This window comes from Elgaria multicarinata, chromosome 5, assembly GCF_023053635.1.
Source record: "Elgaria multicarinata webbii isolate HBS135686 ecotype San Diego chromosome 5, rElgMul1.1.pri, whole genome shotgun sequence".
NCBI classification, from domain to species: domain Eukaryota; kingdom Metazoa; phylum Chordata; class Lepidosauria; order Squamata; family Anguidae; genus Elgaria; species Elgaria multicarinata.
In genome coordinates this window covers 8741049-8754402 of record NC_086175.1, presented here as the reverse complement: position 1 = coordinate 8754402, position 13354 = coordinate 8741049, and the positions used below count along the sequence as shown (strand labels likewise).

General features: G+C 44.6%; 1 protein-coding gene across 1 annotated transcript in view; it reads right to left on the bottom strand.

The window, feature by feature from the left end:
- Window positions 1-9549: 9549 nt before the first annotated feature.
- OLFM4 (olfactomedin 4) overlaps window positions 9550-13354 on the bottom strand; it is a 33309-nt gene continuing 29504 nt past the window's right edge. The window contains exon 6 of the mRNA XM_063127379.1: window positions 9550-10358. Coding sequence (XP_062983449.1) covers window positions 9550-10358 — 809 coding nt within the window. The remainder of the gene's footprint in view (window positions 10359-13354) is intronic.

Here is a 13354-nt window from a genome sequence, read left to right as displayed (position 1 = left end):
GGAGGAGGAGGAGGAGGAGGAGGAGGAAGTTCCTCTTTCAAGCAGGCATTACACACCATGGCTTTTTACAAAGAAGCCTTAGAAAGCACAAAGATAGGCTTGGTTTGTACCAATTCTACCCTGATGCACCACAAAGCTGGGTGCAGACGCTCTTCTTCTGTTGCATTAGTCTTCTGTGCTAAACTGCACTGTATGAAAGTCCTGTGGACTTAAGCCATGAAAAAGAAGAACAAAATCGATTATGTAGATGTGCTAGAAAAGACTTCTCATCTATATTTTAAATTTAAGGAATTTAAACCTCACATTATGCGACAATAACTATTGAAAATGCCATTTCCAGCAGAATGTTTACCCAGTTGTCTGTGAGCGTATTGTTTGCCCACCGTCCAAATAATTTTTCCCCATTCTACCCACGTAGCAGCAAGCAGAAAAATCCGCACAAAAACCACAGATGCCCCAAAACTCAGAGCCTGCTTCTGCTGTTGCTTGCTGTTTGATTTAAAAACAGGACTTGAGGGGTTCTATCTGAGGAGACCAGTTGTGATGGATGATAGGAACTGATAGAAAGCATGCAAACCCTACCATCATCGTGTGCTAAGGGATAAATATATTTAAGAGCTAATCAGAAATAATGAGAAGAGGAAGGAGGCTGGTAAAACTAATGGGAATATTACACATCAGCCTCGAAAATAGGACTGAATTCTATGGATCCATAGATCCACCAATTTCCATAAGACTGAGAGCTCAAATTATTATGGATTATCATTTCCATATACAGATGGAGAAAATGAAAGGAATCCATCCAAGTCCACATTGGGAGGATGGCCACTCATGGATCACCAAAAAAGAGGACCAAAATGGGCAGCAATTTGCATATGTGTATAGATGCTCATTTAGAAATAATTGTTATAATTTCATTAGAAATACACTACGTTTCACTATAGTATGGACAGCTGTGACCAGGTGGCCTTGGTGCCTATCTGTTCAGTCTGCTGTCCAGGTGCTAACTGTCGATGGGCAAGAGTGTTATCATTCTCTATTTTTTTTTAAATAATTTTTTATTTTCTACAATACTTAAACATACACATTACATTCACATAAAAAAAACAGCAACAACAACATACTACATAATGTTCAATTTTGAATACAAAATATCTTATCTTAATAACATAATCAAATAAAACCTACAAGTGCACCCCCCACCTCGGGATCTCATTCCTGATTCCAGAATCTCATACTTTCTTCTGCTGGTGGTTCCCCACTTCCCTTAGAAAACACAAACACTAGGAACTGTTTCCAAATTCCTTCAAAATCATTTGATTTAGCTATACCTCTTCTCCGTTTAATATTACTTGTTAATTTATCATTAATAGCTATATCCCATACTTCTTTATACCATTCTTCAATAAAATATTCCCCTTGAATCTTCCAGTTCCTAGCTACAATTAATCTTGCTGCAATCAACAAATTCGTTATCAGTTCCTTAATTTCCTTTTTACATTTAAAATCTTCTTCAAATAGTGATAGCAATGCAACTTTTGGTGTTCTTTCTATCTTCATTTCCACAATTTCTTCAATCTCCAAAAACACCATCTTCCACATCATTCTCTATTTTTAACCAGCCTTGGACTGGACAGCCCATCAAAACGAGGACACTTCCAAATCGAGAATGGTCCTGTGTTAGTCCAAACAGGAGATGGTCCACTGTAAAAGCGGGCATATGACTGTACTATCGAGAGAGCAGTGGACAGTAGGGGTGAGCAAGCCAACACCAAGGGCCTAACTCCCTCTCCAGCTGTATGGCTGTCTGCTGACAAAGTTCTCCCCCTCTCCCTTGTGATATGTAGAGACATTTACACCCATGTCATTTTGAGCTTCCACATCAGTGACAAAAAAAATCAAAATGTGTTAGCATTCCAGCTTACGTGTTATGGGGGGAAATGCAAGAAGACAACAGAAGTTGCCATTCTCAATGGAATCCCCCTGGTGAACATGAAATGTAGTTCCACTTTTAGAGGGCATTCCGTCCAAGGTGTCTTGTAGCAGATGGCTTAAAAACAATTGGATGATGTGATGCCCAACCCGTCAGGGTAGAGAAAAGCAGGTCTGATGCATAGAACACAGAACTTGTTCAGCCTCATAAGCTAGGAAAAGCTAGGAAAAGAAGGAAATCGATAAGGGCAGTAAGACTGGAAAGCAGCTAGGATCAGCAAACCAGTGCTGACATCATCAGACCATGCCTAGGCTATGGGCAACTCAGTGTATAAGGCTCCACTCTTGACTGTTGGTCAAGAAGCTCTGGAGACAGGAGTGGCAGGGAAGCGAGATAGAAGCAGCATCTTTTCACACACCTATCCTTCCAGTTTGAGGCACCTGCCCTGAAGCCTAAGCCCCTGTGAGTCAGAGGGAAGAGGTCAGCCAAGCTTCTGGCCTTTGGCTAAGTCTTTATTCCCTAGGTCAGGGGTGTGGAAGCTGTGGTCCTCCAAATCTTGTTAGACTACAACTCCCAATATCCCTGACCTTTGGTCAAACTAGCTGGTGCCTATGAGAGTTGAAAAGCAACTGGAGGGCCACAGGTTCCCTGCCTGGGTGTTCTCGTTAAACATATAAAATCCATAGATCCCTAATAATAGCCTTTCTTTAACCCAAAACAGGACCTTCCTTGTAACCTGGTTTGTCACAGGGCTCAGATTCACATCTACCACCACTCTAGAGCGGGAGACAAAGGCCACTATCCCCCTGGAACCAGCTTTTGGTTCCCTTTCCAAGGCTAGCAGTTGATGTGCTGAACCACAACCAGATGGCAGCCTCTAGTTTTCAACATTCTTCTTCCCCACTTGTCGATCTTATCTGAAACCATAGCTGCAGGATACTTTGCACTGTTGTAATGCACCATGCGTCATTCTAGATATTTGTCATGCAGAGTGTTTCTCTCTGGGCTTCAAGTTCACAAGAACATTCACATATTGCTAACTTTTCTGTTTGAGGGCTGACCCATGTAGCGGTGACTATATCCATGGAGGTCCTGGTTTCTTTATACACACACACACACACACACACAGGGCGTTGCTAGACCTACCGGGTGTTCCGTCGTTGAGGAGCGGTGAAAGCGGCTTTTCCCGTTCAGCCGTGACGCCTCATGCTCCACACCTGCCTTCGATTTGTGGCGGAAGTTTGCGCCGGTTGTGCTGCTGCCGCCGCGAGAACGGTTGCGCAGCCACACCGGCCTGATTGCCGCGGCTTTTTTTTTCGCTCGCTGCACGGTTTGCGCACGTCCGAAAGACCGCAAACTTGCGCAGCCGTCAGCGATGCCGCCGCCGGCCCTGGCGGCGGCAGCGGCGGCAGTGCCAGTGCCAGCTGAAGTGCTGCTGGTGCTGTTGAGGGTCAACATTGATGCGCTCACTTCCTGATGGGGGTCGTGGCGGGTGTCATATGACCCGAGGTCAATCGTCTGCATGGCCACTCTGTGCCTACATCTCCCATCATGCCTCTGAGGTGTCGGCGGCGATGATCGCCTCTGTGCCCTCTGCCCCATCCCAAGGAGCCAACCCACATCTGGCCGTAGCCATGGCAGCAGCCCACAAACAGCTCTGCCCTCTGCCAGCCTGGTACCCACACTAACAGGCAGCGTACAGCACCGCCATTATGCGGCCACGGTAGCTGCCCACCGCAAGGAGTCACCAGCCACTTTTCCGTTCCTCCGGTCCTGCGCAAACTGTCACTGGGGAAATAAAAAAAAAAAGCCGCTCCGCCGCGCTGCCCCAGCTGGCGGACTGCGCGCAAATGGCGGAGGCGGCTTGACCGAAGCCGCTGACCACTCCCCCTTAGCACGCCTTTTCCTGACCAGTGCCGACCGCAGTGACCTCACATCCTCCCACACGTACTCCGAATTACCGCGGGACAGCAGGAAAAGGCGCCCTAAAACTCACTTTTTTAAAGTCGGGAGAAAGAGGCTTCACCGCGGGATAACGGCGGATCCTCGTGAACGTCATCTGGAAGCCTCGACGTGACTGCGGAAGGTAACGCGCGCTAGAGCCTCGTCTAGTAACGCCCACACACACACATTCTAGGGACTCTCATGGAACATCACACAAAATCAAATTTGGCTGTGTGTAACCTGGCCCCTAGATGTGGTGCACAAGAATATAGTCACCTGGGAGTCATTCATCAGCGGACTCTTGTCTGCATATATTTGGCAAGTATAGCTGCTTCAGCTATGAGCAGGAAAGAAGATGTAATTTTCCTACGATTGGAATAGAAGATGCTGTTTTCCTATCATTAGTTTTCTTCCTGTGTGCTCAGAACCCAAAATAGAATGTGCATTATTTATTTATTTATTTATTTATTTATTGTATTTCTATACCGCCCAATAGCTGAAGCTCAGAACTCTACCTCACACAGTTTTGGAGAGGATAAAAGAGACCATTTATTTATGTAGCATTTATTTAAGCACATTTGGAGGATCCAGGGTACTTCACATACATTTATTTTATCTATTTTATTTATTTGTTCCATTTCTATACCACCCAATAACCAAAGCTCTCTTGGGGGGTTAACTACAATTCACAAGATAAACTATAGCATAAAAAAATTAAATATGCAACATTTAAAAACAGCTAAAAACAATTTAAATAAAATAATAGATCTGTTCAAACTGTTCATAAATGTCCCATCATATGCCATTAAATGCCCAGCGGTAGAGGACAATCTTAACCTGGCACCAACGCGAAGACAATGTAGGCTCCAGGCAAGCCTCAGAGGGGAGATCTTTTTATAATCGGAGGCCACCACTCACTGTAAAGGTCCTCTGCCTTGTCGCCACCTTGGAGGTGGCACTCAGGCAAAGGCTGCACGTGTTGATCATGGTGTCTTTCATACGCATTTGCCCTCTGCAGGCATTCAAAGAATTCACGTGAGCATAAAGCATGGAACAAGGGTGGAATGGGTATGCCAGCTGCACCCCAACATTTCTGCCTGTGCCAGAGCCACCTGCCTGAAGGGGGATTCTAAGCACTTCCGGGTGAAAATCTCACCTGTGGTTTTGGGAAGGTGGCAGGTGGACCCAGCAGGAATGGGAAGGTCGATTGATGTTATTGTCTCTGCACCCCTCTTTGCTTTACACCCACATGGATGCTCTTTGCATGCTTGCACAGAGCTATTCATGTGTTGCAGTCCTGTCAGGTGGGTCCCCTAATTGCAGAAGTGGGATTGAGGCTGAGGAGACAGCGGTTTGCCTAAAACCGCCTTAATGAATTTGCAATCCTTAGCTCCAGTATGATGCAGTACATAGAAGAGCTTTCCCCAACTTGGCACCCTCCAGATGTGTTGGAGACTCTAATGACTGGGGATGATGGGAGGTGCAGTCTTTGGAGGACAACAGATGAGGGAAGGATGGCGCAGAATGACTGACTAGAACCAGGAATCCCTGGGTTCATATCCCTGCTCCCCCAGGCCATTTCCTGTGTCACCATCTCTCATAACTCTCCCTCACACAGTTTTTGGGAGGATAAAAGAGACCATGGGTAAGGGGTTACACCATGGCCTCATCTACACCAAGCAGGATGTAGCGGTATGAAAGTGGTCTATGGTCTGTGTCAATGGGGCCCAACAGTTGTCAGTGGACCTCAATACCGCTATAAAGCAGTCATAGATCATAGAATCATAGAATAGCAGAGTTGGAAGGGGCCTACAAGGCCATCGAGTCCAACCCCCTGCTCAGTGCAGTAATCCACCCTAAAGCATCACTGACAGATGGTTGTCAAGCTGACTCTGGAAGGCCTCTAGTGTGGGGGAGCCCACAACCTCCCTAGGTAACTGGTTACATTGTCGTACTGCTCTAACAGTCAGGAAGTTTTTCCTGATGTCCAGCTGGAATCTGGCTTCCTTTAACTTGAGCCCGTTATTCCGTGTCCTGCCCTCTGGGAGGATCGAGAAGAGATCCTGGCCCTCCTCTGTGTGACAACCTTTTAAGTATTTGAAGAGTGCTATCATGTCTCCCCTCAATCTTCTCTTCTCCAGGCTAAACATGCCCAGTTCTTTCAGTCTCTCTTCATAGGGCAGTCGTGTGGCTCCTGCCTTTTATATACTGCTTTCATACCGCTTTCATAGTGCTAAATCCTGCTTGATGTAGATTAGGGCCCTTTCTGTAGAGGGAGGGAGGGAGGGGGGAGGATCGCGTACTGGCCTCCTTCCGCAATCCTCTCTGGGCATCCAAATGGACCCATGACGTCCCAGAAGGGAAGAGGGACGTCACGCCCATGATTTTTTTTAAAGAGGTAGCAGCCAGGAGCACAATTGCACTCCAACAAAACGTGAGTAAAAAAAGGGGGGCCTACCCTGCTCCCCACCTCACTCTTGATGCCCCTAGATTCCCCCCAGCCCGGCTCCTTCCCTCTGCTGAGCCCCGCTACTCGCAGGGAGGAGGGAAGAAGCCAGGACGTGCGCTCACACCGCCAGCAGTCCTCGGGATCGTCCCAGGACCACAGGTAAAATTGAGATAAATGAGGTCTCGGTTATCCCACGAAATGCACAGGGGATCCCGGGAGCAGACAGGGATGACCCCTCACTTGGATGCACAGGGACAACCCAGGGATGACTCCAGGGAAAATCCATGGTGTATAAAGGCCTAGACCTAGGTATGAAGGAAGGGCATTTTATTAATAATAAAAAGGTAACAATAGTTGAGAGACTTGAATCTTGAATTCGCACACGCTGTGTTCATAGCCGTAAGAACTATGATTTTCTTAAGAGCAGTCCTGAATGAAGCAAATGATACAACAGCCCATTTCAGATTAGTTCCATGGGTTTTTAGTAAATATACGATGAGGGTCAGTGCCTCCCTATCCATATTAAGCAAAGCTCTCACTGAGGTAAACCTGTGCCTAAGCTGTACCATTTCAGATCGAGCAGGTAGGGGCTCAGATAGATTAAATCATGCTGTTTCATGCAGAAATACTCCCTCATGATAAGAAGGTTAACCTAGAACTCTTCCCCCAACATCTAATTTGCAGTGTGGAAGAGGATTTTTGGATGGAAGAGCCCGTGAGCCTTCACCCTCAGTCCAGACACAGATTTACACCTCAGTGAGAGAACTTAGGCCCAAATTACCAGCTGAACAGGCCTTCCCAAGATGCCCATGCAGGATTCAGGTGGAACATATTCATCAAATTAGCTAACAGATTGCACTGTGTATGTGCTGACAGGTGGCTACACATCCATCTGTGGGTTGTTGTTTTTTTCCAGGAGTCACTTTAGCAGCTATGGCCAGAGGTGTGTAAGCATCAGTGCTTCAAACACAATTTGGCCAAGCTGGCTGCCTGTTATTTCCCAGACCAGCTGTCAGAAACAACTTCACCTGTTCAAGAATTCCATTTCACATTTTTTTTCCTTCTAAAAATAGTTTATTGCAAAACAGAGAAAGAAAAACCTGACCAGTAGTATAGCTATTCATTTCCTATAACACAGAAATCCACATTCAGTGCCAAATAAATACAAAAAACTGCATTCAACATGAATTATGCAAAGCATTACATTTTATGCAAATGCACTTACATTTCCCAAGCTGACACAACTTCTGTGTTATATTATGAATCCACTTTTGAATTTTGATTTATTTTTTATTTTTTAAAAAACCATTCAGTATTTGGAATATCTGTTAAACGGAAGTGTGCTGGAAGGAGCAATGGAAGGGAGGAAAGAGAGGTAATGGTGGTGTATTAAATAAAGGCATATAACCAGAGGTCATCCAGAAAGGACAGGTGGCCATTCAGGGATGCAGTCTACCCACAAAACAGTAGAAACTTTTGCAAACTCTGTGTGTACCTGTACAAAAATATCTCTACAGAAATGAAAGGTCAGAATGCACTGGTTTGAAAAAGAAAGCAGAGTACAACTAGAGTACAATCTCTGTGCTAGGTAACTGCTTTTGTGCAAAATTCCAAGCCCTGTTCAACACTGGTGGTATTCTTGGGTAGTTCCCATTTGTTTAATTGGGACTTTCACAGGAAAACTTCCAGGACTGAGTCTGAAGTGAACTGGCAAAGCAACATGCCCTAACTGCATGTTTCCTTTGTGATCCTTCCACAAAGTTCTGAGCACTACTGCCACACATCCTATTTCCAAAGGATGTGGGAGTGCTGCCCTGGTCCAGGCCTTGTTGCCTGTGCCCTCTCTTACATCTCAAATAAAAGGAGGGGCGGGCTCCAGGGCTGGAGAGAGGTAGTGTAAAGGCCTTTTCACAACACCATGAGGAAGGTTTGTAAGTTTCATTCTTTACTATACAAACCAGTTCAAGGGAAGTGAAATTGACATGCTCAAAAGAAGCCTACCATACCATACACACAAAAATTCTCTCTCTCTCTCTCTCTCTCTCTCACACACACACACACACACTTGAGGTAAAACCACATTTCCCAGCAATGAATTATTGAAATTTGAATGTTGGGGAAATGCAATAATAGGTGATGCCTTAACAGAAGTTTTAAACCTGTACAGCAAATTTGCATTTTTTGTGCCCCATTCCACCGAAAATGGACAGAAACCTCCTTAGGGAGATATGAATGTATTTTTTTCTTTTTTCCAATACTTCTGGACTAGTAATAAATGTACACCCCAGATACAGAAAGAACATTGATCTAGATCAGGGTTTGACAACCTTTTTGGACCCATGGGCACATTTGAAAATGTGAGGAGCTGTTGTGGGCACCACCACAAAATGGCTCCCATGGGGAAACATCAAGGCTGCCACGGGGGCATGGCTCGTCAAAAGTGAACTAAAGGGGTGGGGAGAATTTGAGGCTAGGGGTTGAGAGGGAGGAGGCATAGCAAGATGGAGTAGAGGGGTGAGAAAGAGGGAGGATAGAGGCGCGGAGGGGAGACCAGGTGAAGAGGTGTAGAGAGGGAGTGGGAAAGTGCAAGGCAAGAAGGAAGGCTGCCCTAGCATTTTTCAAGGAGGGAAGAGCTCATGAGCACCACTTGAGGTCCCCTGCAGGCACTACATTGGGGATCCCTGATCTAGGCAGACAATTGGTCTGATGCAATGAGCCATGCTGATGGGTACAATCTAGCCAGACTTAAGCACTTTCAAGTCTTATTGGTTTCAATGAAGGAGTTAAAACATAGGTGTAATTATCTATTATTACAACCACTGGAATTTAAAAATGCTTAATTTTGCTTGTTACTCCAAGTCTTCAAAAGTGATTAGCAAGGATAGAACCTGCATCATGTAATTAATGCTAAATCTCCCCAAAATGCGCCATTAGAGAACCCTTACAGTCAGACACATTGGGCCTGTTCAGATATGCCACTAACCCTTTTGCAGCAAATGGTTAGTGGGTGTGTTTGAACCATGATTATGGATCCAGCATGGTTAGGAATGGTTCGCATGGCCCACTAAGCCATAATGTTTAGATAAAAATGCTTAAATATTGTGGCTTAGCTTGGCATCTGAACATGGTCTACACTATGATTTATAGATGGATCGGCTCTCTGCTTGCCTGCCTCCCTGTGTCCCAACATCCCAGTCTGGTGGTTTCAAAACACCAGGGAAAACTATACTTGTGGGGAAAGAGGCTTGAAAGTCAGATCATATCGAAGAAGGTAGCCATCATTGTACACATACAATTTCCGGTCAATGGGGCAGTAGTTGATACTCTGAACGGTTTCGAGCATTTTGTCCATAATGATGCTTATTCTGCCTGCCTTTCCAGTGTTTGTGTCAAAAATGTAGAAGATTTCCTCTTTCCGTGTATTGACAGGCCTTGTGGCATACAGCACCCCACATACGATGAAAGCATTGGACACGGATGGCTTGTACTGCCGTGTTTCCCATGTACTGAGCACCTCGAGAGATGTTTCATTAAGTTTGCTGATCACTATGTTCCCTGTGCTGGCTTCTGTGGAGTAAATGACCCACATCCCACTCTCATCCACCGCAAAATCAAAATCCTGCCATGATATACCCGCATATGAGAAGCGATTGTTGAAAACGGCGCCTGAGAGAGTTTTCCTCAGAACCATTTGGTTTGTGCTTAAATCTATCTTACCCATATCTCTCGAACTATATACATTATAATACATGTAGTTGTTGTAAACAACGGTGCCGCTGCCCTCACCGTATTGAATTCTATACTCCTTTGAGTACTTGAAGAGTAATAAATCATCATAGGAGCCATGAAGTCTATAATATTCCAAGAATCTTCCTTCAGGATTCAGTGGTGCAACCCAGTAGAGCTCCTTTTCAGGGGCAAGGGGAGAGGAATATCTTCCCCAGGCACCATATTTGTAGGAAAATCCTCTCCAGTTCAGCTGAATCATGTAGGGCTGACTGATGTTCGCAATTTCACCATGACCACAGTAACCTGTAATCAACCAAAATAGAGTGTTTACATGTATTCAGGAGGCACTCAAAGATTATAAATATCTCAGGAAAAGAAAGAACTGTTGCCTCCAAAACATTCACCACTCACTAAACTTCTCTTCAGTCTTGAGACCTCAGTCACTCACCACTTCTTCACCCTTTTCCCCAACACTCCTCCAAATATTGGCTAGCTCCTCCTGCCAGTCCTCATAGGACCTTCTCTTTAGACCAGGTATCTGGCTAACGCATCAGCCTGCTTGTATTGAGAGAAGCTATTGCAAGACGGTTTTCTTTTCCACAGATTAAATTAGTAATTCTAAGTGAAACTCACAAAGAGTGTCACGTCCAGAATAGAAATCGATGTAGAAGAATCTCTATTGTCCTTTTTGTGTCATCCAGTAGATTGGCTAATAAAGGAAGAATTTCTTTATTAGCCAACGTTGTTATCTTTTCGGTGCCAGGTCAAGACTTTTCTCTTCTCCCAGGCATTTTAACAGCATTTAACAACGTTAAGTTTGTTTTTAATGGACCCCAGAATTGTTGTTTTTAACTGGATACTGTTGTTTTTATACTGTTTTTATATTTTTTAAATTTTTGTATACTTTTAATGTTTACTATTTTTAATTGTTGTAAACTGCCCAGAGAGCTTCGGCTGTGGGGTGGTATATAAATATAATTAAATAATAAATAAATAAATAAATAAATAAATAAATAAATAAAATATGGCTATCGTTTCATAACTCTTCTTGTGACCTGTTCATAAGGCGAATTTCTGACACAAGATGAATATGAAACAAATGTGCCTTGGTTTTAAAATCAGGACAGTACTTATTGCACAGTTTGATTTGTTTGAGTGTTTGTTTTGAGGATTTATAGCCTCCTTTTCTGTGAAATAGTTAGAAGTCCACACCTTCTTCCAAGAGCGTCATCACACAGGGAAAAATCGTGTTTCCTTACCGTTGCTTCCTCTATCAAAAGAGGAAGTAAACAACATGCAGGTGGCCCATTCAGTGGGGCATTTTCATCACGCTGCTTCTCCTGCACACAACAGGAGATAGCAGCAACACCCATCTCGAAAAATAAGTCAGACTTACTGGGATGTTTTTGTTGTTGTTGTGCAAAGAAGGCTAGAAGGGGAGGAAGGCACCTGGGAGGCAGACGACGTCGTGACAGGGACCTGCAAAAATCTGTGAGTGCCCAGCAACGAGCACGCAATAAAACGCTTGCTTGTCTGATGATGCCCCAAGTCACAGTATTGCTCATTCTAGCCCCCTGGTCAGCAACCAACTCTAACAGAAAGCCACTTGAAATGGAGAGTTGTGAGTTAAGCTCCAAAGTAGAAGGGCCATGGCTCAAAAGTACAGCATTCAGTCCTCAGCATCTCCAGGTAGGGCAGGAAAAAACCCTGCCTGAAACCCTGGATATCATTTGCCAGTCGGTGACCAGGTTTGCATGATTGGCAGGTAATTAACAAGCCGCAGTAACTCCGGTGGTCACATGTCGGGGGAACTTGCATAATTTCTCTCGGCAGCATTGCTTGTCATGTCATACAAACCTGGCCAGGGTTGCTTGTTGCCATTGGTTCTGGGTGGCTTGTTACCCATGGCAACAAGCCCCCTGACTGGGTTTGCATGACACAGCAAGCCATGCTGCTGAGGGTAATTATGCAAATCCTCCCCCAGCATACAACTGGCATGTGCAGTGTAGTAAATGCCTGCCAATCATGTGAACCAGCTCAGTGACAACAATACTGGGCTGGATGGATCAAGGGTCTGACTGAGTATGAGGCAGCTTCCTATGTCCCTAGTCGGCTGGCAAATCCTTTGACTGCAACTAGCACTCCATCTAGATAAACCTCTTTCTTCTGGGTTGACATTTGACAGAGAAATAGATGAAGAAATAAACCTCAGAAAGCTAAATGCTCAAGGCCTACCAGTGGCCTAGCCCTATTCTAGCCCAATAGTATCAACTCCAACTGGCACCAGGTCTCAAATTCAGTTGTCCGAGTCTCAAAGAGAACTACATTTTCAGGCCTGCTACCTAAGATCCCTCAACTGGGAATGCTGGAGTTCAAGTCTAGGACTTCATATCTGGCATCCATGTACTCTTCTCCTGAGCTGCAACCTTACCCTAATATCAAGGGGAAAGCACAACTGTATGGCTGCTCTTTATCCGTGATCACCTGGGCTCATTCAGGATGTCAAATTGCTTAAAGCCACAGATATCCAAAACTGAGCCTGAACTGGAGTGGACTTTCACCCATCTGTGCAGCCGAGGAGGCTAAAAGCAAGCATATTGAAATGGTCCTGGTACAGTGCTGGGATAGAGTTCTCCTGTGCCACAAGTTATCGCAATTTCTAGGCAACTTGCCCCATACATTAAAATGCCTGTCAGGAGAAGAAGCTCTCAGATAGATGTTCTCTGGCACTACAGAAGGAAACATGGGCAGCTTTGACTTACATATCAAAATGACAAGTACATTGTTGGCATTTTATTGTTTTTGCATACATCATAAATAAGACTGTCAATTTTTATCCTCAAGGTTTGCAAGTTTGAGGTTCTACGGCAATTAAGAAACAGACTTTTTGCATTGATCAGAACTGACCCCTAGGAAGAATGGAAGTTAAAAGCACACACCCAGTCAATGGGTTTTGTAGTAAGTTGCTTTTGAAGTAAGCAACTGAACAGCAATTTCTGAACAGCAATGAAAGCTGGGCTGGGCTGCATTGTAGGTACAGAAGCCAACAGGTACATTCCAGAATTACTGGCATGGAAAAGTCATCAATGAATTATTGAGGAATTAGCTGAAGGGTTTTCTCCATTTCTAGTAAGTATCAGGTCAGTTTATCATACTATGTTTAACAGATATCTATCTTAGCTTAAAGGGTTAGGAAACCAAATGCAAACGCACTTTCAGAAAGGTTTATGTCTCTGTACTCAGAACAGGGAGACAGATATATAATCTAAACTATGTTGCATTCTGAGGGTCAAATTACA